Source organism: Molossus molossus, unplaced genomic scaffold, assembly GCF_014108415.1.
Source record: "Molossus molossus isolate mMolMol1 unplaced genomic scaffold, mMolMol1.p scaffold_m16_p_1, whole genome shotgun sequence".
NCBI classification, from domain to species: Eukaryota; Metazoa; Chordata; class Mammalia; order Chiroptera; family Molossidae; genus Molossus; species Molossus molossus.
In genome coordinates, this window is record NW_023425344.1 from 18,576,725 (window position 1) to 18,604,438 (window position 27,714).

Here is a 27,714-nt window from a genome sequence, read left to right on the forward strand (position 1 = left end):
TCAGGAAGACATGATAGAGGTGAGTCATTGCTGAAGTGATTCTTCAGGGATCAGAATGCACCTTGAATTTTGTGCTGTGAAGTTGGGGAATTGGGAGGTACTGAAGGATTTCAGCAGGAGGGATGATGTGACCAGCTTCATAGTCTAAAAGATATGATGACCATAAAGGGATATATTTGTAGTGGGGTGGTACTCATGATAGGGAGGGGTAACGAGGTTGTCTATGCTGGCATTGGTGGAGATAAGGAGAGGAGGCAATTGGATTTGAGCATTTAATAATTAGACAGTATACAGATGTTCCCACTTTTTTCCCCTCCCTGTCAAAAATAACTGAGACCTAAAAGTTTGTGTTTAGAAGGCAGACTCAATTCTGATCATCTTCAGATTACTGATCTGGAAAGAACGTGCTCTTAATTGTTAAGAGTATAGCCACATTGAGGCTAGAAATGCTGTGTTTTAGTTACAGAGACATTGAACTTTAGATGGAAGTGTAATTTATGCCTGGATTATGGTAATAATGTAAATAAGACTTCAGTATAGAATCTACACAGTCACATGATTTCAGAAAGCAAAGCTAATATTACTTGAAATGATCAGCACGGTTTTATGAATGACTTCTTTCATTCCATTCTGAATCATTCTAAATAATTTCTTAGAAATTTCTGATTGAGTTCTGCAGGCAGGAAGAATGCAGTAATTGTCAGTCTTTTTGACAGCGTGTCCTCCTAGGCACATTTCTGCCTCTTTGATGCCGCCCTGCCTCTTGTCTTTTCCTCATATCCTGAGCTGGAAGGGAGTTGTTACAGTGTTCTAATCTGTCATGTGATAGGTGGAGTTTTTTTTGATTGTTTGTAAAAACAATCTTCCTGTTGATACTAAGGTCAAAAAGAGTTTATAATAATATGATTGCATATGGAACCAAAAAAGACCTCGAATAGCCACAGCAATCTTGAAAAAGAAGAACAAAGTAGGAGGGATCACACTACCAGATTTCAGGTTATACTACAAAGCCCCTGTAAACAAAACAGCCTGGTACTGGCACAAGAACAGGCATATAGACCAGTGGAACAGAACAGAGAACCCAGAAATGGACCCAAGGCAATATGCTCAATTAATATTTGACAAAGGTGGCAAGAGCATACAGTGGGGTAAAAACAGCCTCTTTAATAAATGGTATGGGAAAATTGGACAGGTACATGCAAAAAAATGAAACTAGACCATCAACTTACACCATACACAAGAATAAACTCAAAATGAATAAAAGACTTAAATGTGAGTCATGAATCATAAAAATCCTAGAAGAAAATGTAGGCAGCATAATTTCAGACATCATACGCAGCAGAATTTTCACTGTCACCTAAGGCAACAGAAACAAAGGAGAAAATGAACACATGGGACTACATCAAACTCAAAAGCTTCTGCACAGCAAAAGACACAATCGTCAAAATGGAAAGGCAACCCACTGTATGGGAGAGCATAACTGTCAATGATATATCAGATAAGGGGTTAATTTTCAATATAGAAAGAGTGCTCATATAACTCAACCAAAGGAAGACAAAGAACCCAATTAAAAAATGGGCAGGGGAACTAAATAGACACCTCTCCAAACAGGACATACAAATGGCTAAGAAATGCTCAACATCACTAATCATCAGAGAGATGCAAATTAAAACAACAATGAGATATCACCTCACACCTGTCAGAATGGCTGCCATCAACAAATCATCAAACAACAAGTGTTGGCAGGGTGTGGAGAAAAGGGCACTTTAGTACACTGTTGTTGGGAATGCAGACTGGTGCAGGCACTATGGAAAACAATATGGTGTTTCCTCAAAACATTAAAAATTGAACTGCCATTTGACCCAGTGATCCCACTTCTAGTGATATACCCTAAGAAGCCTGAAACACCAATCAGGAAGAATATATGTACCCCCATGTTCTTAGCAGCACTATTTACAATAGCTAAGATCTGGAAAGAGCCCAAATGTCCATCAGTAGACGAATGGATAAAAAAGCAGTGGTACATATACACAATGGAGTACTACGCAGCTGTAAGAAAGAAAGATCTCTTATCCTCTGAGACGACATGGAGGGACCTGGAAAGTATCATCCTAAGCGAAACAAGCCAAACAGAGAAAGACAAGTATCATATGATCTCACTTATTTACGGAATATAATGAACATAACAGTCTGAGGAATGGAGTAGTCCCAGAGACGTGGAAATGGGTACAGACTGCCAATCCCCAGAAGAGGGGTTGGTGGTGGAGAGATAAACCACAGAACTTATATGCATGTATGCATGAACAATGGACATGGACAACAAAGCTGGGGACAGGGCGGGGAAGTAGGGAGGGGGGAATCATTGGGGGGGAAAAGGGGAAACATCTGTAACAAAAATAAATAATTAAAAAAAATAATAGTTTTTAGGATCTAATCAGAAATTTCATTTGTGTATCTAGATGTATCTTTTTTTGAAATGACTAATTATAAAGGAAAATGATAGTTATCTTTTTTTTATTAATTAATTTTTGTTACAGATGTTTCTCCTTTTTCCTCCACTGATTCCCCCCTCTCCCTCCCTCCGTGCCCTTTCCCCAGGTTGTTTTCCATGTCCACTGTTCATGCATACATGCATATAAGTTCTGTGGTTTATCTCTCCCCCACCATCCCCCTCTTTAGGGGATTGTCAGTCTGTACCCCGCTTCTGCGTCTCTGGGACTACCCCATTCCTCAGACTGTTATGTTCATTATATTCCACAAATAAGTGAGATCATATGAAACTTGTCTTTCTCTGTTTGGCTTGTTTCACTTAGGATGATACTTTCAAGGTCCCTCCATGTAGTCTCAAAGGATAAGAGGTCTTTCTTTCTTACAGCTGCGTAGTACTCCACTGTGTATATGTACCACAGCTTTTTGAATGATAGTTATCTTTATGCTTGAGGGAGATGAGGATGTTTGCAGGGGAGTGATTATAATAGTGGCCATGGATTTTGAAGGTAGAGCCAACAGATTTTCTGAGGTTGAATGGGATGTGTAAGAGAGGAGTAGTCAAGAATGACCTTTGAGTTATTGGCCCTGCGAAGTTGTAAGAGAATGTAGTTAACTGTCAGCTTAAATGCTTGGTATGTTATCACATTCGATGGTTTGGTAATATTTTGTTGTTTGTTTCATATAAAAAGAGAAAAGTTTCAGGGCCAGACCAGGTAGCTCACTTGGTTAGAGCATCATCCTAATATGCCAAGATTGTAGGTTTGATCCCTGGTCAGGGCACATATAAGAAATCAACCAAAGAGTGGAACAACACATTGATGTTCTCTCTCTCTCAAATCAATAAATTAAAAAAAAGTTTCTAGTATAATGAAGCTAGACAAATATAAATGAAAATCAGCTTAATCCATTACCACTCATTAATTTTCTATATTGATGCACTCATTCAGTACATACTTATTGAGTGCTTGCTGTGTTCCAGGTGTTGTTCTAGGTGATGGGAATATAGCACTGAACAAAACACACAGTCAGATCAATAACTTACATCGGCTTTAGCTCAAATTGAGAAGTGGTATTTTGGAAAATATATGAAATAAAAGGGATGATTGTATTTAATCAATGAAAATTTATATTTGTATTCAACTGCTAAATAACTAGTTCACTTGATGTATGTACATACATATATGACAGTTTTATATCTTTAATGTTTTTCCTCCAGGAACTTATTATCACACAGTTATTTTTTAGGTCACAATTATTTTAAGTAATTTAAAGTATTAATGGCTTTTTCCAAAAAACATAAAATAAAAATAAGTTTGAGGGTTAATGAATTGGGATTTATTATAGCTTATGGACCACATGAGAAAAATCTTTTTCTTTACTGGACATGATACCTTGTTTGGACAAGAAATGATATTCTGCCAATTAATTTCCTAAGTTTAAATCCACCCTAAATGGAAGAAGTTACACTGTTTTTAAGAATATACAGAAAATATTACACGTGTTTTGGGGTAATTCCTTTGGTTAAGTCATGAGTGCTATGAGCTTTGGACAGTGGCAGAGCTGTTGGAATCAGTTGATGTATGTTCCTAAGGTTAATTATTTGAATCTGAAGGACAATATTAATTTGTGTGTGTATATTTTGATACATTAATTAAATAGTTTTATTACTTTTAATATTATCTTCAATAAAATCTGGTATTTAGCCCTGGCTGGTTTTGCTCAGCGGTTAGAGCGTCAGCCTGTGGTCCAGAGAGACCCGGGTTCGGTTCCCGCTAAGGGCACGTACCTCGGTTGCAGTTTGTCCCTGGCCCTGATTGGTCGTGCAGGTGGCAGCTACTCGATGTGTCCCTTTCACGTTGATGTTCCCTCCCCCCCCCCTTCCCACTCTTATCTGAACAAAAAATGGAAAAAATGTCCTCGGGTGAGGATAAAAAAATAAATAAATAAGATCTGGTGTTTAGAGAAGGAACCCTTAAAAGTTGTTGACAATAAGTCGTTACTACTGAAGAGTTGAAGTAAATACTTTCAGACAAATGACATTACTCTAGGGAATATTTTGGTTTAACATACTTGTTATAAACAGTATTTGCCACATATGAGGAATCTTCAGTAACTTCTGTATATCTCTGAACTCCTTTTGCTTTTACTTACATATTTTAAAGCAGAAATAGGTGCTGGAATAATATGGTGTAAAAATCATGTGAAAAGGATAGATAGAAAAGACTATGTTGGAGAATGAACTTAATCTTCAGAGTTAGGTGTCAGTTCTTTCATAAGCTGTTAAACGGGTGCTTTGCCCTATGCCACTTTTTGCTTGAAGGCCTTTTGAAGGTTGTTAATAAGTACTGACATCTTCGGTTTTTCTCTGCTGCTTTTGGATTTATTATTATTATTATTATTATTATTATTATTATTATTTTGGTACGTGCCCCTATCCGGAACCGAACCCAGGACTCTCTGGTCCGCAGGCCGATGCTCCAACCACTGAACCAAACTGGCCAGGGCTGCTTTTGGATATATTAAAGAGGCTATTTAAAAAAATTCTAGGAACATATTTTCTTTAAAATTAAAAGACAACCACTATAATATTTTCTGCTTTGATGTTTTAATTATCAATAAGGATTTCCATTAAGCTTTGTAACTACGTTACTTTGGAGTCCTGTGGTTTAGAAGCTGAATTTACAAAACTTTAATAGGGGATTTTATGAGACTTCCCCCTCCCCAAACACAATCAGAACAAAGTAAACCAGTGCATGGTTTTGGACGTTATTTCTGTAGGAAAAAGGATTGGTTGGCTGTTTTCATTGTACAGGTGGTTCCCAAATTAGAAGTACTTGATTTACAAATATCCTAAACATCAAGTCTCTGGTCGTGGCCTCATTTCTCTGCAGTGGCCATCTTCACAGTGCACATATGCCTGGCGCTCCCCCCTTCCACTGAGTGGAGCATCGCTTTGTGAACCTTTCTTCTGTCATTATGTAATAACAGTACATGGAATGGGAATTATCCTTTTTTGTTGCTGAGACCAAATGGGTGGGACCTTGAACTCTGCTTCCCAGTTGGAAACATGAATTTGTTTTCATTCAGAAATGTTAAGAACTTCCTACAATAATTGTTTGAAGAAACAAGCACATAGCAAAACTTAAATCTAAATAAGCTTTTTGTTATTCAAAATAGTAATCTTTGGAGATCATGTACTTGCTGGAAGTACTGTTTTTAATGAACTGGCTTTTAGAATTCCTGGTTTCAAATTTGCTTTCAGAATATCCTTTTTTTCTAAATTGATTTTAGGGAAGGAGAGAGAGAGTGAATGAGAGAAAAAGGGAGGGAGGGAGGGGGGGGAGAGAGAGAGAGAGAGAGAGAGAGAGAGAGAGATTGGTTATCTCACATATGCCCAGATCTGGGATCAAACCCACAACCTAGGTATGGGCCCCAACTGGGAATCAAACCCATGACCTTCTGGTGCTTAGGACAATACTCAACAGAGCCACACCAGTCAGGGCTTGGGTATTTTGTAAACCAGGAAGTCTTGTTTCTTTTGACAGATTTTGGGATATAGGGAAAATAAAGTTCTTTGACAGACCTGGGTTGAATTTCAGTCAAATGATTAACCAGAGAATCTTGATTTATTCATTGTGAGAAGCAGCAGTATGATCCTAATGTTACAGGGTTATTTAGAGACATTTAGATAACCAAGTAAAGCACCTGGTATATAATAGTTACTCAATAATGCTCTCTTCCTTCTTATCTCTTCTCTTTGTATTTTAGGGTGTATTTGGTTTTGGAATCAGCCAAAAGATATTTAGAGTTAAGTTTAATTGAAAGCATGATCTTTTTTTTACCAGCTGGTGTGGCTCAGTGGATTGAGCATCATCCCATGTATTGAGAGGTCCTGGTTCGATTCCCAGTCAGGGCACATGCCCAGGTTGCAGGCTGGATCCCCAGTAGGGAACATGCAGGAGGCAGCCAATTGATGTAGCTCTATCACATCAATGTTTCTGTCTCTCCTTTCCTCTCTCTCTCTAAAAAAAGTAAGTAAAAATATATTTAAAAAAATAATAATAAGAGCATGCTCTTTTTTAAATTTTATTTTGAAATCCTCACCCGAGGATATTTGTCTATTTATTTTCAGATAGAGTGGGAGGGAAGGAGAGAGAGAGAAACATTGATGTGAGAGGGACACATTGACTGGCTGCCTCCTGCGTGACCCCCCACCAGGGCCGGGGACAAACCACAACTGAGTACGTGCCCTTGACCGGAATCGAACCCACAACTCATTGGTCTGTAGGCCGTCACTCCAAGAACCACTGAGCCAAACCGGCCAGGGCAAAAAACATGCTCTTTTTGATATCTCCTAAGGTGGTAGTAATATAATGGAAAGGCTAGACTTAGATTTCAGGAGACTTAGCATTGACTTCCTTCCTACTGTGCCATTTATTAGCTAATTCCTACAGGCACTTCACCTTTCTGGATTGTTGTAATAGGTTATCTTTTGAGTGTTGCTTATTGAGCTCCAAATATGTGCCGCATACTGTGTTAGGTGAGATATATATGAACTTTAATTCTACAACACTCTTGCAAGGTTGCTATTAAATAACTTTTCTGAGGTTATACAATAAGTGTCAGGATGAGAATGAATTAAAGTTCCTTTCTTTCCACTGCAGACTGCTCAGCCTTTCTTATCTGTAAAATTGAGATACTACTTTTATTTTATGTAATCGTTGTTAAGTTCTTGCATTGAGAGAAAAGTGAAACAGTATCATACTCTTGGATCAATGCCTGGCAGTAACAACAACATTCTCCTTATTTCCCAAGGGTTGATGTGGATAGGATAGTATTAATGATCTTTGTTCATTATAGCTTTTGTTTTGGTTGTAGTTTGTTTTTTATTGTGATACTATATATAACAGAATTTACTGTTTTAACCACTTTAAGTGTGCATTTCAGTGGCATTAAATACATTCACATTGTTATATTTGTAACTTTGAATTATCATTGTATTTCCCCCAAAACATCATAAATAATGTGCACATAATGTTGCTAGTCAAAATGTTAGTGGCATGAGATACTGTCTTGGAAGAAGCTGGGATTCTTAGAATCCTGATTCCTAATTATTTTGGTCATGTTGCTTCTGGTTTTATATTTCAATAAGATCTTTGCAGAGAAGTTGGGAATCGTTTCTGTGATTCTGTGTGTGCGCGCCCAAATTCTTTTCTTTTGTTTAAATATTTTTTATTAAGTTGTTATAGGATCCTGGGAAACCGGGAGTCAGTAAATAAGTATATTCATGCACCTTTTTACTTTTGTCTGTACCTAATCAACAGTATTTTCCCACATATGACAGATACAATGTTACAAACATATTGATATCTAGGAGTTTACAGTATAAAGTAAAATGGGAAAAAATGGCAGTTGTCATTAATATAGAGATAAATACAGCCACATAAATACTCCTCTCATCTATTTACGTACATCGAAGGAAGATATTGGTTAGCCATGGATTTATAAATGTAGATTTTTTTTTTTTGGATAGAGGAATGTGTTGGTAAATGAATTGCACATCACAATAGTTTTGAGGCAGAGTTACCTTAGGTTTTCTACCTTGAAAGAGGCTCTTTGAGAAGATCAACAGGAACTTTTTCAAGTGGCAAGGACATGATGCTTTGTGTGGGTGAAGGAACAAGTGGGAGTGAAATATTTAGAAGGTGGTAAATTGAAAATTGTCCCTGGAAAGTGGGAAGGGACCTAACCAACTGAGTTTGTATTGTATTGGGTAGTCTATTTAAAACATTTGGAAGGTATAGTTGAAGTTAGAAGTTTTTAAGGGAAATTTTTAGCTGTGAACAGAGGAATTTTGGAATTTTCTTTCTTTTCACAAGAGTCCAGACTAATTAATAGGTACTTTTTATACAGAATGATTAAAGAGATTCAGACCTTAAAGAGGCTCTCATCAGTCAGAAACGGTTTCAAAGTAAAGGCCTTTATTTTTTGTTCAGTATAATACTTAAGCCATAAATAGATACTTTTGGAGTGGTTTCTCAACCTTCTATTGGTAAGGTCTGTTTCCTTTAACTGTTGAACTTTTCAAAAGTTTGAGTAAACATTAGAGATACTAGAGTCCTCTAGATGTACATTTTTATAGCATCCAGGTATAGCATTGTATAGTCCAGTTACAACTTTCCCTTTTTCATTTGTTGTTCTGTCATGTAATGTGCTCTCAATAAATATTAGCATATTTTAAATATCTACTATATACCAACTAACGTAATAGATAATGACTTGAAATTCACTTCCTTCTGAAATAGTATGCAGCAACCTTTATTATTTATTTATTGGATTTTTTTTGAGCAATATAGGTATTAGTCCTATTACACACTATGTGTTGATAGTATTGCTAGACACTAGGAATATAAGGGAAATAAAACAGCCTGCCTTAAAGAGGATCTCAGAAGGTAAAGAAGACTTTTTGAGTTTGAATTGAATTGTTGGTATTGAAAACTGACACCAAAGAATGATCTCTGAAGATTTTAGAGAAAATTTACTTTCAAAATATTCTTATTGGAGTATTTGATTTGATAAATGCTTAAACTATTAATGGAAGTAATAAATACATATAATATTTATTTTAAACTTTCCTCTCAGTGGTAGTAACTAAGAAAACCCTAATCATGATACTCATAAATAGGTGTCAGTGTATCAGCCAAGTTCTTGGCAGTGTATGACGTTGCTCAGTGTTAATGGGCTAAAGTCATTGGTTTATGGTGATTAACAGTCAGTCAGCTGGCTCCCCTCCTTTCTTGTTCTTTTTTGCATGAAATTCGCTTACTTTAAAGGTACTGTAGGAGGGAAACTAGCTCTAAAGACTGGACTGATTCTTTTTTAGCTTCATTTATTTATTAAGTTTTTATTTTCTTAGGTTTCTGAACTGTATTTCGTACATTATTAATTGATTGTGATGACAAAATATAGAATATGGCATAAATATTTATTCCTCTAGTGAAAAGACTTAATGGAATCACATTTGACGTGTCTTCTAACTTTATGTTGTTTGGTCTGGCTCAGCCAAATAGGAGAGGAATGTACCTTTGTTTTAACTATACTTTTAGGCCTGAAATGTCAGTCATATTTGTCTTTTTTTGCTGCATTCAGTTGTCACTTCAGTTTGAACTTTTCTTTCTATTCTCACTACCATGACTGCAGCTTATATTCTGTTACTTTCTGTCTGGATAGTTGGAATGAGCATTTGTTGGGAACAAGCATGTAATATAAGGCATAATTGCTTCTCTAGATTAAATAAAATTGTATGGAAAAGTATTTAAAAACATTTTTTTTCCTTATTGATTTTTATTTTTTTTTTATCCTCACCCGAGGACATTTTTCCATTTTTTTTTTGTTCAGGTAGAGTGGGAGGGGGAGAGAGGAACAGAGAGAGAGAAACATTGATATGAAAGGAACACATCAAATGGCTGCCACCCGCACAACCAACCAGGGCCGGGGACAAACTGCAACCGAGGTACGCGCCCTTAGCGGGAACCGAACCCGGGTCTCTCAGGACCGCAGGCCGACGCTCTAACCGCTGAGCCAAACCGGCCAGGGCTCCTTATTGATTTTTAGAGAGAGAGGAAGGGAGAGGGAGAGAGAGAGAGAGAGAAACATCGATGAGAGAGAACATCGATTGGCCACCTCCTGCATGCCTCCCACTGGGGATTGGGCCCACAACCTGGACAAGTATCCTGATTGGGAATTGAACTAGTGACCTCTTGATGCATGGGTCTATGCTCAACCACTGAGTCACACTGGCTGGGCGGAAAGTATTTTTTAAATATGTTTTTAATTGATTTTTTAGAGAGGAAGGGAGAGGGAGATAGAAACATCGATGTGAGAGATAATTGATCGGCTGCCTCCTGCACACCTCCTACCAGGAATCGAGCCCGCAACTTGGGCATGTGCCCTGATCAGGAATCGAACAGGGACCTCTCAGTCCATGGGACAACGCTCAATCCACTGAGCCACACCAACTGGGCATGGGAAAGTATTTTTTGAACAAAGCACTACACAAAATATAAGTTGGAATTTCTCTCTGTTACTTTTGTCATCTTGTTACAGTCCTACTTAAAATCAGCGCTTCTTTTAGACTTCTCTTTTTGTGTTTCCCTGACAGCCCCAGGCTATCTTTCCAGATTCACATCCTCCTCCTCCTCCTCCACCTGTCACTTAACTAGTGTTTTCGTTGTCCCTTGAGGAGTACTAGTGGCATAGCAGGGGATAGTTCTTTGTTGAGTTGGACTGTCTATGCATTATAGTTATTTAACATCCGTGGCCTCCCCATCCCTGTACTGGAGCAGCAGTTGGAGGAGAGAGGAGCAGAAGGGAGAGAGGAGGAGCACTAAGGAGCACTCTAAGTTGAGTAGGCTCTCTAGATTACTCTTTGTGGATCCCAGAGTGCATCTTATTTTTTGTTTGTTTTTGTTTTCTCTTTTTCTAACCCCACTAATTAAAATAAAAATTCTCTCTCCTAAAGTCATTTAAAATGCAATTACTTACATGTAAAAGTCAGGTATGATTACTTATTAGAGGTAGTAATATACATATACAATATGACATTGATAATAATATATAGTAATTAATAAAACAGGTTTAGTCCTTGCCCTCATGAAGTTCTGTCTTAACTGCTAGAACATACGGGACTTGAAGAAGACTGTCTAAATATTTTAAAGTTCCCTTCAATTATTTTTGCTTAACATGTTGTATATTTTGTTCAATAAAACTTAAACAGTAATATTTGACAATAAATAGACTTTATACCTTAAGCTCTAGGGGGCCATTGGATAGTATTAATCAGACAAATAATGTTATTAGATTTCTACTAACTACTTAGATTTAACTTTGGTGCCATAAAGAAGTGAGGAGTTTTATTGTCAGTTTGTACATCTTACTTTTCTCATTAGCCAAGTAATTTTCTGAAAAGTTTTTCTCTTCTAGACATTTATATTAAAAATTAGGTAAGTAATTCAGTAAGCAGATATTTTTTGAGCACTCATTATGTACCAGACACTGTTCTAGGCACTTGGGAAAGAGGAATGATCAAAACAAAGCCTGTGATTGCATGAGGGCGTTACGGTGGAGGAGTTTCACACTGAGCAGATAAATATATAATATAGTATGCTGTGATAACAGTGTTGTGAAGAAGAGTAGAGCAAGTAGAGAGTAAAGGGAAGACTGTTTTTGATAGGGAAGTAGGATCGCATGTGAGGAGAAACATTTGAGATGGAACAAAAGGAATTTTTTCAACCATGGGTGTACTTGGGAGAAAGTAGGGGAAACTGCAAGCAGGGGCTTTCAATGAGTAATTTATTAATATTTTTCTTTTTTATTGTTATTTTAGGATAATCAGTAGATCCCTTCATAATCTGGCCCTCATTGATGTCAATTTTTTCTCTTAATTATCTAACCAAATGGGACTAATGCCTACTTTATAGGCAAAATAAAATGAATGATATTATATATCATTTATATATATATAAATGATATATAATAGACATTCCCTAAGTGATAGCATGGGAGAAGAAACTTGCCTCTACCTTTCATGGTTCTTTTGGCTGGTCTAATAATTAAATCTACATGAGAGAGATTAACAAGAGAAAATAACCAAATTTAATTACATACATATGTAGGGGAAACCCACATCCATGAGAAGTTCAGATACAGAAAGGGAAAATTGGTTACATAAGACATTCTGAACTAAAGAGGTCAGGCACCTTGGGGCTTCAGAGAAAGGTCTTTCTCAGGATAATAAGGAGAGTAAACATTTAGTAATTAGAAGTTTGCCCTGTCCTGTAGATAGGTCATAAAAAGTAATTTCTGTTGATAATTTTTATAAGGGGCAAGGCCCCAAATTTAAATTTCTTAAAGGAGAGGTAAAAGTTGCCATTGAGTCCACAGGTTCTCTGTGACCTTGAGCTAAAAATAATCCACTTGCCAAGGTAGCACATCTTATGGCTGTTTTAAACCGCTTCAGTAGTTATTGTCATTAATTTGTTAGTATAATAACTATTAGCAGCTTATGTTCCTGCTTATACATATCTTCCTAGTGGACACTTGCTCATATTTCAATAATCAATATAAACATCACTTCTTTCTTTAAGCTTTTCTTGCTGTGGATATAGACAGTACTACTCCCTTCGTTTTGCCACCATTTTATATTTATTCCATATCTGTCATTTCACTTGCTATATGTAACTTTGTTTTCATTTTTTTTGTATACCAGGTTTCTAACCTAGAGTGTGGCATTTATGTATTTGCTTGGTAAATAATTTGTATTCAGAAGTTAATTTATTTGACTTCTTATATTTATGTATATTTAAACCTTTCAACAAATATGTTAGTCTGTGGGGAATAATACACTTATAAAGGTTTGTTCAAGGGAATGTGAATCTCAGTGAAGACACATTATCATCAAAAGGAAAAGTAATGTGGCATGTATAGGTTTGTATTCTAGATTGTGAATATCATTCCTGAAGTGTCTAGTGATCCCCTTCCCTGGGACACATTAATGCTTCTTTGTTCTCTCAGCTCCTCAACCAGGTTCTGGCAATATCTACAGTAGCAAGCATCTTCTCTGACAATAGAGATACCCATTTATGTTTCTTATACTGACACTTGAGCATGAGTTCGAGTTTCAAAGACTTGGTCTGAATCTCAATATTGTACTGTCATTTTTAGGGTTAGGATCTTAAGCCTGTACTCATGAGTCTCATTTTCTCATCTGAATAATGGAGGTAATATGGGCCTCACACTGGGTTGTAGGGATTAAATTATGTAACTAAAATGGCATTGGCTTCTAGAATGTAATAGATGCTTCTTATCAGGTGAAATCACTTTAATTCAGTTGCCTATTTCTGCATACTCAGACTGAGCATCTGCCTTTGAGTAGAGGAAAACAAGGTGGAATTTAATGTTGGTATTGATTCCCGACTTTGGTTAAGTCTTATTCTGTTTAGCTGATTCCTTTTTTCTCAGTGGCAAGTGCTGGCCTTGATCCAGAGAAGAGACAGGAATGCTCAGAGTTTAATGCTAAAAAGTATATCATGTTGCATTTAACACCAGGTGAGGGCACTGAGGGAGGAAATTTGTATTAATTGTCATATTAGATGCCACACAGCACACCGCAGGCACACAATATCATGTGTCGATAAACAAGGGAAACCTGTTTAGAGAAGCATGTTCTTGTGTGAAGACACGATGTGCATATGCATCTTGGGTAGCTAAGAGAGAGATCTATGAGATGTTGGCAAAGGAAAAGCATTTTGGTATTTTAGCCATTGTCTTTGTAGCTAATATACCTGATTCATTATAGGCACAGATCTTTTGTAATGGTTCATATATTTTAAAAGAAATTTAAGTCAGTATAATTTGAGTCGATGATCACTTGTGCTGAATTAAGCTAGAAGGGAAACAACTGAGAAATGTAAAAGACTTTAGAACAGGTATTGGAGTTCTGAATTCCCAACTATTCTAAATTAGATTTCTATGCCTTAAGTCATTGTGCCAAAAGGAAATAAAGTTTTATGTGGAGAAATGAATTACTCTTGCCATATCCTCAACTCCTGTCTTTTCTTTCCTTCTGCTGCTTTAACTTGGCAAAACACCAAACCCTAGAGCGATCTTGTTCATTTACCTCCTCCATTCCTTGGAGGCATTGATGGTTGAATGCTTCTGGGATTACTGTAGCACTGTCTGTCTGACAGCTATGCCTCCACGTCTTCCTCCAGCCTGTCTATTTTACATTGTCACCAGAATGTATTCCTATAACAAATCTGATTGTGTTAGTCCTCTCTTTGAAATCCTTTATGGCTTCTTATAGTCTTCCGGATTAAAAATAAAAATTCATTAGTATAGAAAATCACTTTTAGAGATCTAGCCTCCTCTTTTCCATCTCCTGCCTGATCTTTTGACTCTTTTCCACATGTTCTCTGTACTCCACATACATTAACCAGTTTTATTTCTCTGAATGTTCCATGTTGTTTTTCTGCCATTGAACATATGATGTTTCTTTTTCCAGGCATGTTTCTTTTCTCTCCTTCCCAGTGCATCAGCTACAGGTCATTTAAAATCCCCCAAGGTTACCTCTAGAAAACTTCTGACTTTACTTTCCCAGCCTGGACTAGATAACACCCTATGGCTAATGTTCTCAGTGGTACCTAACTCAGTATATTGTCACATGCCTTCTTTCTCAGTAGACTTATGAGCATTTTTGAGTACTGGATACTCTTATTATCACTTACGTTTTTAATGCTTGTTGCTGGTTTGCATAGTATAGAAGCCTAGAACTTTAGTTAATGTTTGATAGTTAATTTAGCAGAGGCCCCAAATGTGCCCAGCTATGTCCTGGGTATTATGAACATTTGAGAAAAGAAGAATATGGTCCTGGCCCTGTTCATAAGATTAATTGTGTGGATAAAATGATTCATAAAGTAAATAAAGATTAATAAAGTACAGCATTAAATGAGGACTTAGGTAGAATGGTTTGAGAATAAAGATGTAATTGAAAATTGTAAATCCCTTGGCATTTTATATCTGCTGTTTAATCTGTTTTTCTCCTTAATACCACTGTTAACATGCTATACTTTTTACTTGTTTATCTTATTATGCTCATCTGGACCACTAGAATATAAGTTTTACGAAGAATTTCCATCTCTATTGTATTTCCAGTGTCTGACACAAGGTAGTGTGCAGTAGATATTTATTGAATGAATGGAATGGTGTTCAGAGGAGGAAATAATCATTAGGAGATGGCATTTATGAAATACTTTATGGAGAAGTTACATCCTGTAGTAGACCTTGAAAAATAATGTTTTATAAAATAAGTGTTTATTAAGTAAGTTAATGTAATTAAAATTACCAATTTTATTTTCATATGAATTTTTTTTTTCAGGTTATAGGTTCCTCTTAATTTTCTCTTAAAGTTTTATAAGGTTTGTATAGCCCTCACTGTTGACTTCTTTTAGAGAGTTTTACAACAAAGCCAATTTAACCATAGTGAGTGATGCTGACCCTTTCCTTACATACTTGTTGCAATAACACTTTAACTTCCTATGTTTATTAGCAAAGTAAAATGTGTTTGAAAATAGGTCTGGTGGAGCCAATAACACATTCTATAAAAATCTTCACACAATATATTGTTACGGAACCGTGAGAGCTTATTGTTTACTTTGTATCTACTCAGAATAACTACAGATGAGTTCAAATTCATATGCATATTAGGGTCCTGGCTGTTTTGTGAATTAGGGGTCATAATTGACCATTTGCCTATAAGTTCTTATATTTTTGCAAATCTCGATCAGAGTTTTAAATATATCTACACATATGCATATGTCACATAGCTTGTAACTGCATTTTCCGTTTTTATAGTTTCCTTTTCAGTTTCTTTCCCATCCAAGGCTAATAAAATTAAAATCAGATTTTGAAGTAAAACTATTAAAAATGTTACGTCACCAAAATGAGCTGTAATTGGAACATGTATTGGTTTGCATTATTTTTTAGAAGATAAAATTATTAGTTGGTCTCTAGTACCGGCTTCTTGCATTTTTCCCCCCTAAGCACAGAATTAGATATTCTTAGGCTATTAAAAGCTGAAAAAGATCATAGTAAGCATTTAGTCTATTTAGTAAACACCTAGTTTACTCACTTTATTTTAGAGGCTAAACCCTCTATTGCTAGTTATTACTTTAAACTTTAAGATCATACTATTTCTAGAAATTTATATGGTTCTGATGAAATTTAAACAGGATATTATTTTAGTGAACTAGTGGAAGTAAGTTGCTGAAATTTGTCAGCCTACCAGCCAGCCTGATTGGGTGTGGATGAAGTTTTGGCAGTGCTTTTCCATTTCGGTTTACTAGTTGAGTCCACAGGAGGTGATTCTTATCATTCTGACTTTAAGCTACGAAGAACTCTATATTCTCTGTAAATTGTTAGTTTTTGACAACCTGAATGTGACGATTCACACATTTTCCATAGGAAGAGGTTTAACCAATAGATGTATATTAAGGAAAACAATGTGGAACAAGATTTTTAAAAATTCAGTTATTCTTTTTTGTGTGTGCCTTTTTCTTGTAGAATCTAAGAAGTTATGTATTTTAAAATGTCATATGGGTTAACTCTTGGATTCTCTTAATAGAAAAATGAAAAGAAGTTCTTAAGGATTATGTAAATATTCCACATTTTTTTTTCTTGTATTCTTTATGATAGTTTACTAGGACTTACATTTTATTTAAGCTGGATTATATAAACAGTAGCACCTTGTATTCTGTAATTGTTAGTTGTTTCCTTTTTTAAAGGAGAAATTAATCTCTTTTTTTTGTTTGTTTGTTTTTTTGTTTATGTGGAGACTAATTGGTAAATATAATGGATTACATAAGAAGAAAGTGATTAAAGGTGTGGAAGGATATAGAGAGCTTGAAGTTATTGCTGGTGTAACTTCTGGTTGTAGTTGCCTAATATCAATTACGTTAAATTATTTATTTTTAGTCAGTTGTGTTCATGTATTATACTTTTGATTTGAAGAATACTCTGCTAGACTTTTAAAAATCTCTTAGTTTGATTTAGTCTGAAATTTAATTTGTTGGGTTTAAAAGAAATTATACCCTTTAACTACAGCCTGCATTTTAGTATGGTAAGTTAGTAATTGTTCTTTGTTCTATTTTCAGATCCCTGCATGTCACTGAGTCCACCATGCTTCACAGAAGAAGATAGATTTAGTCTGGAAGCTCTTCAAACAATACATAAACAAATGGATGATGACAAAGATGGTGGAATTGAAGTAGATGAAAGTGATGAAGTAGGTGGAAAACCTTTTCCCCTGGTATTCGCATAACACACAATGAAGTTTTAGTCTTATTTTCCTCATATGACTCAACTCCTTCAACATCTTTTGTTTTTCTCTTTACATTTTAATTTTACCCTGTGTATTTACATATTTTTTCTTTTTTCTTTGTTTCTTCTTCTCAGTATTAAGTCTTCTCAGTTTTATAAGAATCCTTAGTCGCATGTTCTTGGATTTCTCAAACATATATCTTATTCTGACTCTATCAGTTATCTTTTGCTGCTGTTTTACAAGCTACCACAAAATTTAATGGCTTAAAATGATAACCGTTTATTATTTGTTCTGATCTTTTGTGTTGATTGGACTTAGCTGGGCACCTTTTCTGTTCCCCTAGGAATGGGCTGAGGTCACTATGGCAATTCCACTCAGTTGGGAACTCTGCTGGGACTGGAATATTTAAGATAACCTCTTATCCTTCAGAGTCTCTCTCCATGTGACCTTTTACCATTCAGGAGTCTAACTCAAGCTTCCTTACAGTATGGCAGCTGGCTTCCAGATGACAGTGTTCCCAGAAAACAAGTTACCATGTGAAAGTGCTTATCCTGTCTCTGCTTGCCAGTGCCAGTTAATATCAAATTGGCTAAAGCAGCTTTTGACTAAGCTTAGAATCCATATGGGGCAGGATTATACAAGGGCATGAGTATCAGGAGATGTGAATTATTGGGGGTCATCTATATAATAATCTGCACTCACTGTACAAATACATAATGCTTTATTTCTTAAGTGTTGTCATCGTCCCCTCTCATCTGGTGTCCCTCTTAGTTTCTCCATAAAAGTTGTTTTATTTATTACACTGTGATCTCATTTTTTTTTGTTCTCACCTGAGGACATTTTTTCATTTTTTGTTCAGATAGAGTGGGAGGGAGATAGAGAGAGAGAGAGAGAGAGAAACATTGACGTGAAAGGGATACATCGAGTGGCTGCCTCCCGCATGACCCAACCAGGGCCCGGGACAAACTGCAACCGAGGTATGTGCCCTTAGCGGAAACCGAACCTGGGTCTCTCTGGACTGTAGGCCGATGCTCTAACCACTGAGCAAAACTGGCGAGGGCACTGTGGTCTTATTTTAACCAAATTCCTTGGTTATTTTTCAGTCCTCTTTAACCTCTTTGTTGTATTTGTCACTGTTGAAATGCTTCTCTTTTAGTTTCTATGATACTAAATTACATTATTTTCTATACTTCCAGCTGATGTTATATAACAGTAAAATCCTTTAATCATTTGTTATTTAATCACATTGTTCTCTAACAGTAACATTCTCTGAAGATCAACTCTTGACCTGATGTATAAAGCATTTACCTTAAGAATGCTCGTTCATTTTTAGGTTATTCCTGATTCCTTCATCTCTAAGCCACCCAGATTCTTGTGTGTGTGTGTGTGTGTGTGTGTGTGTGTGTGTATGCTTTCTGCCTGATATCTTTTTTTTTTATCCTCACCTGAGGACATTTTTGCATTTATCTTCAGATAAGAGCGGGAGGGAGAGAGGGGGGAAGAGAGAAAGAGAAACATCGATGTGAAAGAGACACATTGAATGGTCACCACCCACATGACCCCAACCGGCTGGGGACAAACTGCAACCGAGGCGCATGCCCCTAGCGGGAACCGAACCTGGGACTCTCTGGTCCGTAGGCTGACGCTCTAACCTCTGAGCCAAACTGGCCAGGGCACCCTAGGATATTTTTCTATTTGCCTTCAGATAGAGTAGGGGGCAGAGAGAGAGAGAGAGAGAAGCATCAATGTGAGAGAGAGACATCTACTGGTTGCCTCCTGCACTACCCCGACCAGGGCCAAGGACTGAACCACAACCAAGGTACTTGCCATTGACCGGAATTGAACCTGTGACTCTTTGGTCTACAGGCTGACGCTCGAACCAATGACCCAAACCAACCAGGGCCTGTTTGACAACTTTTTGAGGCCTCTTACTTTTGTTTTCAACTTAGTTTGTCTAAAGCAAAATCCCACTGCTCTCTTTGAAGTCTCTCACTGTTGAATGGCACTTCTGGACCTACTTTTCCTCAGTTCTTGTTCTAAATCAGGAATTGGCAGACTTATTCTGTAAAGGACAAAGTTATGGGTTGAATTGTGTACCTGCCAAAAACATATTTTGAAGCCCTAACCCTCATTATCTCAGAATGTGACCTTATCTGGAAATAGGGCCATGTCAAATGTAATTAGTTAAGATGAGGACATACTGGAGTAGTGTGGCTGTCCATATACAAGAGGAGCACATCATGAGGAGACATAGACCAGGGGATAAGGTGACCATATGATGGTGGAGGCGGAGATTAGAGCTATGCAGCTACAAGTCAAGGAATGAAAGGATGGCTGAAGACACTACAAACTAAGAGAAAGACATGGAACAGATTCTTTCCCTAGGGCCTTTGAGAGAGCATGGCTCTGCTGACACTTTGATTTCAGACTTACAGCCTCTAGAACTGAGAAATAAATTTCTGTTGTTTTAAGCCATTTAGTTTATGGTATTTAGACACAGCGGCTGAAAACTAATGCAGGCCAGCTACTAAATATTTTAAGTTTTTCAGGGTCATATGGTCTCTGTTGTAACTACTCCACTCGCCCATTGGAGTATCAAGTAGCCATAGACAGTACATGATTTAAAGGGCATGGCTATGTTCCAATAAAACTTTATTTGTAAAAGTAAGCAGCAAGTTGTAGTTTGCCAGCCACTGCTATAAACAAAATCTTGTGTCCTTAAATTTTATTTTCTTTCTTTCTCATTTCTCTGTTCTAGTATTTGCTTGCTCTATTTTTAATCTAGGTCAGTGATTTTCAGCCAGTGCATCGTGACACACTGGTGTGCCACAATAATTTTTAAACATGCTGTACCTGACTATTTAGTCAGGGGCACTGACCTCTTTTCCCTGAGCTTGTCAAGTAAAAAAATGATAACAGCCAACACAGTAGTAGCTGTCTGGTGTGAGTGAATCAAAATCATAAACTATTTTTTTTTGTCAGATTGATAAAATATACATTTATTGGTGTGCTGTAGAATGTTAGTAATTAGTTTATGTGTGCCATGAAATGAAAAAGGTTGAAAATTGATGATCTTGGTATTTATTATCTTGTGCCTAGATTATCACCTCTAAATTTTTCCTCTCTAATCCGTTATGAGTATCACTTTGAGAGTGTTTTCTTTACCTGGGAAACTTAAGTGATTTCTTAGTGCTTATTAGATCAGATATTAACTCTTTAGTCTTATATTTAATGTCTCTGTATTAACTGATGTCTGCTTACTGAGATTATCTTTTCTCATTGTAATTAAGTCATTTTGGTTAGAGCTCAGTGACAGTAGTATCAGAATCATGGCTTTCAGTTCTAAATAGACCAATTTATTTCATTCATTTATAGAAACACAGATGATAAGATAATACTATCTTATACTGTGTTTTCAACTTAAAAAGTATTTGAAGTATTTACATATATTCTGTTTGTCATCAGTTAGAATGAGTGAAATGAAATCAATGGACTTTTACTATTACTGGAAACCAACATAAAATAGTTGTCATTTATTGTGTCGTTTTATCATATTGAGTAATCCATTCTTTCAGCATTCTCACCATTTCTTTACTCTCTCCTAATATACACACACTCAAGCTATAACATTATTTTTAGTAATAATACTCTGGATTATTAGTGATGAGTTGTTCTTTCTAATCTTCTAAACATTGTTTTAGTGTTTATTTTATTGCCAGTATAATTGCTTAAGAATTTGAATATCAGCCCTGGCCATGAGGCTCAGTTGGTTGGAGCATCATCTTTTGCACCAAGAGGTAGCCAGTTTGATTTCTGGGAAGGGCACATACCTAGGTTGCAGGTTTGATCCCTAGTTGTGGTGAGTACGGGAGGCAAATTAATGTTCCTCTCTCACGTCAATGTTTCACTCTGCCTTTCTCTCTCTTCCCCCTACCTCCCTCTCTCTAATATCAATAAAAATGTATCCTCAGGTAAGGATTAAAAAGATTGGAATATCAACTATGCTAACATAAATTCTATTAGTTCATAAATTATTACTATCTATATTAATTATGGAATAAATAGAATTTGTTAGCATATTTGATGCTTTTCTCTTTTTTTTCTTTTTAGGGCCAGCCGTTGGTTGGAGGGGGTGTGGGGGTGCCCGGAGGGAAGGAACCTGGGGAGCGATACTTTTTATAGAGAAAACTATTTTTTAGGCTAGTTTCCTAAAATTATTGTTGTACATTTTCTTAGTCATTTATAATATAACCATATTAGTTTTATCAAACAAATTCCATGCCAACTCTGAAGTATATAGTATTTAGTATATGAATGGTCCATGCAGTTTTATAATTAATTGGAGATACCTTTTAACATTAAAATTTGTGGTACTCTATTGAAAGGACATAATTTTAAGTTATTACACTGATGGTGCTTTGTTGTTCTTTGATTTTGATATTACTTGAGGGTTTTGTCATTTCTTAACATTGTTTTAGGTTAAGAAACATCAATTCTGAGGGATTATTTTGTGGGGAGGGAGAATTGGAGTAGGGAGAGCATATATGATTAATTTTAAGAGTCTTAGTATTATAAAATGTTTGAAGAGATTGGTGTACATTTTCACATTTAAAGCTGGAATAGTTTTAGCCACATTTCAGAAATTAAAATTTAACATACTGAGATTGGTTAATTTTATACCTAGAATAAGGCTAGATTCTTTATTTTAAAAATATACATAATGAAAATTACTTGTGCTATTGACACTTTTGTGTGTTTTCAGACACCATTCAAATCTTCAATTCTTCAACATCAACTGGGTGTTTAACAATTCAGTTTAGTTCTGACACTGTCTACCTGGAGTAGTGTCAGATTCCATAGGTTAAAGGGCTTAGTCCCACAAGATGTCCCTCCACTTCAAATGCCAGCCACAAGTCTCTGGATATGTATACTTCTGACTGACATGCTCTCAACCAGGGGTTCCTGCCCTCTCTGGGCATGCCTCCCTCCAAGCACCTCAATATGTTCACCAATCTGGAAGTGCTCTGCATCTCCAAGTTCAAGAGGTTTTTTTATAGAGCTCAGTTTCTCCAGAGTTCAGGTGGGTGGGACTGAAAGTTCCAACCTTAATCACTGAGTCTTTCTGGTGACCAGTCCCATCTTGAGGCTATCCTAGGAGACCACCCTAGGTCATCTCATCAGCATAAACTAAGGGCAAAAGACACTGCTATCGGGAAAGTCCAAGAGTTTTGAGAGCTCTGTACCAGAGACCAGGGACAAAGACCAAATATATTTCTTATCTGAAAAAATAGCAAAATTTCACATTTTTCTTAATCATTAAAAATACCTTCAAAGGAAAGATCTGTTAAAATTGTATGTAATATATATATAGAGAGATATTAGGAAACTTAAACAGATATTTGACAGCCCATTTAATTGCATAATAGTTCCTAGAATTGCAATTTATTTTAATCTTTTTTTTACCTTATCAGATATTAAATGTTCAAATATGTGAAGTGTTTATTATTATTACTGTGCCAAACAAAGTAAGCATTCAGGTCTGTATAACTTGTATTTCAATGAACTTCTTACAAAGTCTTTTAAATTCTATATATTTGTAATAAAAGTTAGAGCCACAAACTTTATTTAAAAGTATGTTAAAATAATTTATAATTTAATCAGTGTAGTAGGAGGACTTTGTTTAAAAACAGGTATCTTTCTCTCTGTATTCCTTCTAATATTAGTATTTAAAAGCAAATGAAGTATGCTTTTATATTTTATTGGTACCTAAAAGAATACAGAAACCCACTGTTAGTATGGTAGTGACTAGCCATATTTGGCTATTGAACACTTAAAATTGAGGTGTGTTGTAAGTGTAAAATGCACTTCAAATTTTGAAGATTGATATGAGAAATATAAAATATCTAAACGTTCAAATATTGGTTACATGTAGGAAATGATTTTATTATGGACATGCTGGGTTACCTGAAGTATAATACAAAATTAATTTTACTTGTTTCTTTTTACTTTTTAATGTGACTTCTAAAAACTTAAAATTGCATATGTAGATTATAGTTTATTTCTACTGGAAAGCGCTGATCTGGAAACTATGGTATGTTGTAGGCTTTAAGGAGTAAGTTACTCATTCCACAGCTCTTGTACTGGCTTGGTGCCTTCAGTTCAGTGTAGCTATGTCTTGATTTGTATTTCTTGTTAAAGTATCTCTCTCTTTTTTTTTTTTTTATCCTCAACCGAGGACATTTTTCCATTTTTTGTTCAGATAGAGCGGGAGGGAGAGAGAGGAAGAGAGAGAGAGAGAAACATCGATGTGAAGGGACACATCGAGTGGCCGCCACCCGCACGACCAACCAGGGCCGGGGACAAACTGCAACCGAGGTACATGCCCTTAGCGGGAACCGAACCCGGGTCTCTCTGTACCGCAGGCCGACGCTCCAACCGCTGAGCCAAACCGGCCAGGAGAAAGTATCTCTTTTTTAAAGAAGTAAATAGTAATACTTTTGTGGGACTCTTATAGCCAACATTAGGAAACCTCACAATTTTCTTAGGAAACCTTAAAAAAACATTTAAAATACTTTATTTCTGGTTATAATTATTGTTTTGAAATGTTAGTTTTTGTAAAATTTAGAAAAATATTTATCATTTAAAAGTGCTGATTGAAAACTTAATTTTTTTCTCTTTAGTGCCCTCTGTTTTTGCTTTTTTATTTTTAGTTTTTATTATTTTGATCATATGAGAAAGCATTTACTTTTCTAATTTATTCATTCTTTTAATATAGAGCTGCTCTTTGAGGGTCTATTATATGTCAGATATTCAAATAGATCTTGGAGTATGTCAGAAACAAACAGACAGTAACTTATGTAAGTCTTTAAGCTCTTAAGCTACCCTTTGGTTGGTACTGTGGAAAGGCAGACTAAACAAAAAAAACGAAATAAGCCAGAAAAGGGGTATCAGGTCAGATAGATGATGGGTGGCTGTAATTTTAAAATAAAGTGGTCATAGTAGACCTCATTTAGAAGGTAACATTTACAGTATACTGGGTATAGTACTTGGACCAATAAGAAAATAAATATCTGACTATTTTCCAGAGCTATTCTAAAACTGAAATTGGAGGATATAGGAGTATTTCAGATTAGGAACAATATAAAAAGCTTTTGCTCTCTAGGTTATTATCTTTTGGCCCACGGTAAAAGAGTAGATGTCAATAGATAGTGAATCTGTGACCTGTTTAGATTGGGTTGTTGACTACAGTAAGCTTTGCATGTTCTGTCAATATTGAAGATATTTGGGGAAGTAATAGGTTACTTAGTCAACAAATAATTTTAATATTAAAAAATTTCTTTTCTTTATTGATTTTAGACAGGAAGGGAGAGGTAGAGAGAGAGAAACATCGATGAGAGAGAACATCGACTGGCTGCCTCCTGCATGCCCCCCACTGGGGATTTGGCCCACAACCTGGGCATGCACCCTGACCAGGAATCGAACCATTGATGTCTTGGTGCATGGGTTGATACTCAACCATTGAGTCATACTGGCCGGGCAACAAATAATTTTAAATAAGAGAAATTAATGGCTTTGTTGCCCTGAGCACAGCAATAGGAGTCTGAGAATTCACATTGTTACTGCCTGCTTTATGATTGGAAAATTTATTATAGTTTCTAGTGTATATGAGCTTTATTTTTTGTAATTTTATTCCTTTAAATTAAAAAAAATTCCTTTAAAAAATTTTTTTTATCCATTCTCCCCTTTCATTGATGTCATTCAGACTAGTTTTAGAGTTTTTGTACTCATTAGTCATTTGATATATAGTCAACTTTAAGATCAACTTATATGAAAAATATCATTTTTCAGTTTTTCGATATTTCAGTTTTTCTTACATTAGCTAATCTGCCTGAAAAGCACCTTCGTCATCATTTGTGTAGACACCTCAGAGAATTTAGTTAATAATACAGATGTATCTGTATCTGAAATAAGGATAGTCACTTATGAAACTAGGCAAAAGTAAGGTTAGAAAAATAGAAAGTACGATAAAAATAGGATCAGTGAGTTTTGAATTATGTGGAGTACTGTCTCTAAAAGAATATATGCATACGTTTTCTACTGAAATTTTCTAAGTTAAAATGTTAACTTAGCTGGCCTGTGTAGCTCAATTGGTTGAGCTTCATCCCATGCACTAGGAGGTTCCAAGTTTGATTCCCAGGCAGAACACATGCCTGGGTTGCAGGCTCGATTCCCAGTAGGGCGCGTGCAGGGGGAAGTCAATTGATATTTCTCTCTCATTGATGTTTCTATCTCTCCTCCCTTTCTCTCTCTGAAATAAAAAAAAAAAATTTTTAAATAAAAAAATTTAACCTATGTGTTAGTTATCTATTGCTGTGTAACAAATTTCTCCCAAACGTAGAGGCACGCAACAATATACATTTATTATCTCATCATCTCACGGTTTCTGTGGGTCAGAAATACAGCTATGGCTTAGCTGGGTCTTCTGGCTCTCACACAAGGCTGCAATTAAGATGTCATCTGGGCCCTGGCCATTGTGGCTGAGTTGGTTGAGCATCTTGTGCACCCAAAGGTCACTGATTCCATTCCCAGTTGGAGCACATGCCTAGGTTGTGGGCTTGGTTAGTTTTGTAACCAATCACTGTTTCTTTCTCTCTTTCCCTCTCTCTTCCAAAAAAAAAGCAATAAAAGCATTTAAAAGAAAAGATGTCAGCTAGTATTGCAGTTACTGTGGAATACAATATAGAGGTTCCTCATGAAATTAAAACTAGAACTACCATATGACCCAGCAACCCCACTTCTGGGTATCTGAAGAAAACCAAAACACGAATTTGAAAAGATATATATATATCTGTATGTTCACTGCAGCATTATTTACAGTAGTCAAGATATGGAAGCAAGCTAAGTGTCCATCAATAGACATTTGGATAAAAATATGGTACATGTGTACAATGGAATATTGCTTAGCCATAAAAAAGAATGAAATATTACCATTTTTGACAACATGTATGGATCTAGAGAGTATTATACTAAGTGAAATAACTTATATAGAGACAGATAAATACCATATGATTTAACTTACATGTGGATTCTAAAAAACTAAATGAACAAAATAGAAACAAACTCATAGATACAGAGAACAAAGTGATGATTGCTAGATGGGAGGAGGGTTGGGAGGATAAGTGAAAAAGGTGAAGGAGTTAAGTATAAATTGGTAGTTACAAAATATACTGTAGGGAATATAGTCAATAATATTGTGATAAATATGTATGGTGCTAGATGGGTACTAGACTTATTGGGGGAAATCACTTTGTAAGTTACATAAATGTCCAACCATGCTGTATACCTTAAACTAATACACTGAATACCAACTCTAATTGAAAGATTAAAAATTTAAATAATTTTTAAATAAATAATTTTCATTAAAAGTTATTTTCCATTCCTGTTCCATTAATTTTTAATGTACCTTAATAAGAGTTTCATATCAAATACTGTTACAGCCTGGGAGGGGGCAGAAGAGTAGGAGTGTGAAGCAGGGCCTGCATCTGTCTCCTTCAGCTCTGGCCTGAACTGAACTGCCAGTCCTGCTCTTCTCCTCCCCTCCTTTCCTGAGCCTTTTCAGGGCACAGCATGGCGCTGCATTTATGTAGTATGTGTTTTTGAGAGTTTAGCACATTTCTAATATTGTCTCCTCCTTGAAAAGATATCGGAATTGGGGTGGGCACGGAACCTATTTATTCCCATTTCACAAGTGAATTAAATTGTACCTTTACTGTAACATTAACTCTATGCCATATATTGTTGTCATTAGTAGATAGGTTGACTACATAATTCATCCTCCAAACTGGAACACTATTGAGAGTAAAAGAGGGTGCTATTAATAATTGGACCAGGCCAACAGATATATATGAGGACTGTCCCAGGCAGATAGGGTGCTTTTCATTGTACTTACCTCTATCTGAATCTTGCTCCTTTACTAAGTTGCTATTAAATTGACCTAAGTATCAAGGTTTGCGTATTAGTAAAGCTTGATTCTATCTCAGTTTAGTTTATTACCCAAAGTCTGTATACAGTACAACTTTTCTAGTAACGTGACAGAGACTCAGGAGTTTTTCTTTAACTCTTGTTTCTTCAAGTGAAGTACTTATTTTTTTTGTCTTTTTAGTCTCTAGAAGTAATATAGCTTAACAATATTTTCTATGTTAATTTAAAATAATACTCATTGACCCTTTCTTTGAGTTTTAAAATTATTTTTATTTTTAGTAATAAGTTTTCTGGCTTCCCAAAGTTTCATATCTGAAGACTTTTATATAATAGTCTAAATTTTCCTATGGATCTGTTCCTTGTTCAGC

At 36.0% G+C, this 27,714-nt stretch overlaps 1 protein-coding gene across 2 annotated transcripts in view; it reads left to right on the plus strand.

Moving 5' to 3' along the window:
• STIM2 (stromal interaction molecule 2) overlaps window positions 1-27,714 on the plus strand; it is a 164,576-nt gene that overhangs the window by 58,296 nt on the left and 78,566 nt on the right. For both annotated transcript variants that reach the window (XM_036258178.1, XM_036258176.1), the window contains exon 2: window positions 17,199-17,329. In XM_036258178.1, the coding sequence (XP_036114071.1) occupies window positions 17,199-17,329 (131 nt within the window). The remainder of the gene's footprint in view (window positions 1-17,198; window positions 17,330-27,714) is intronic.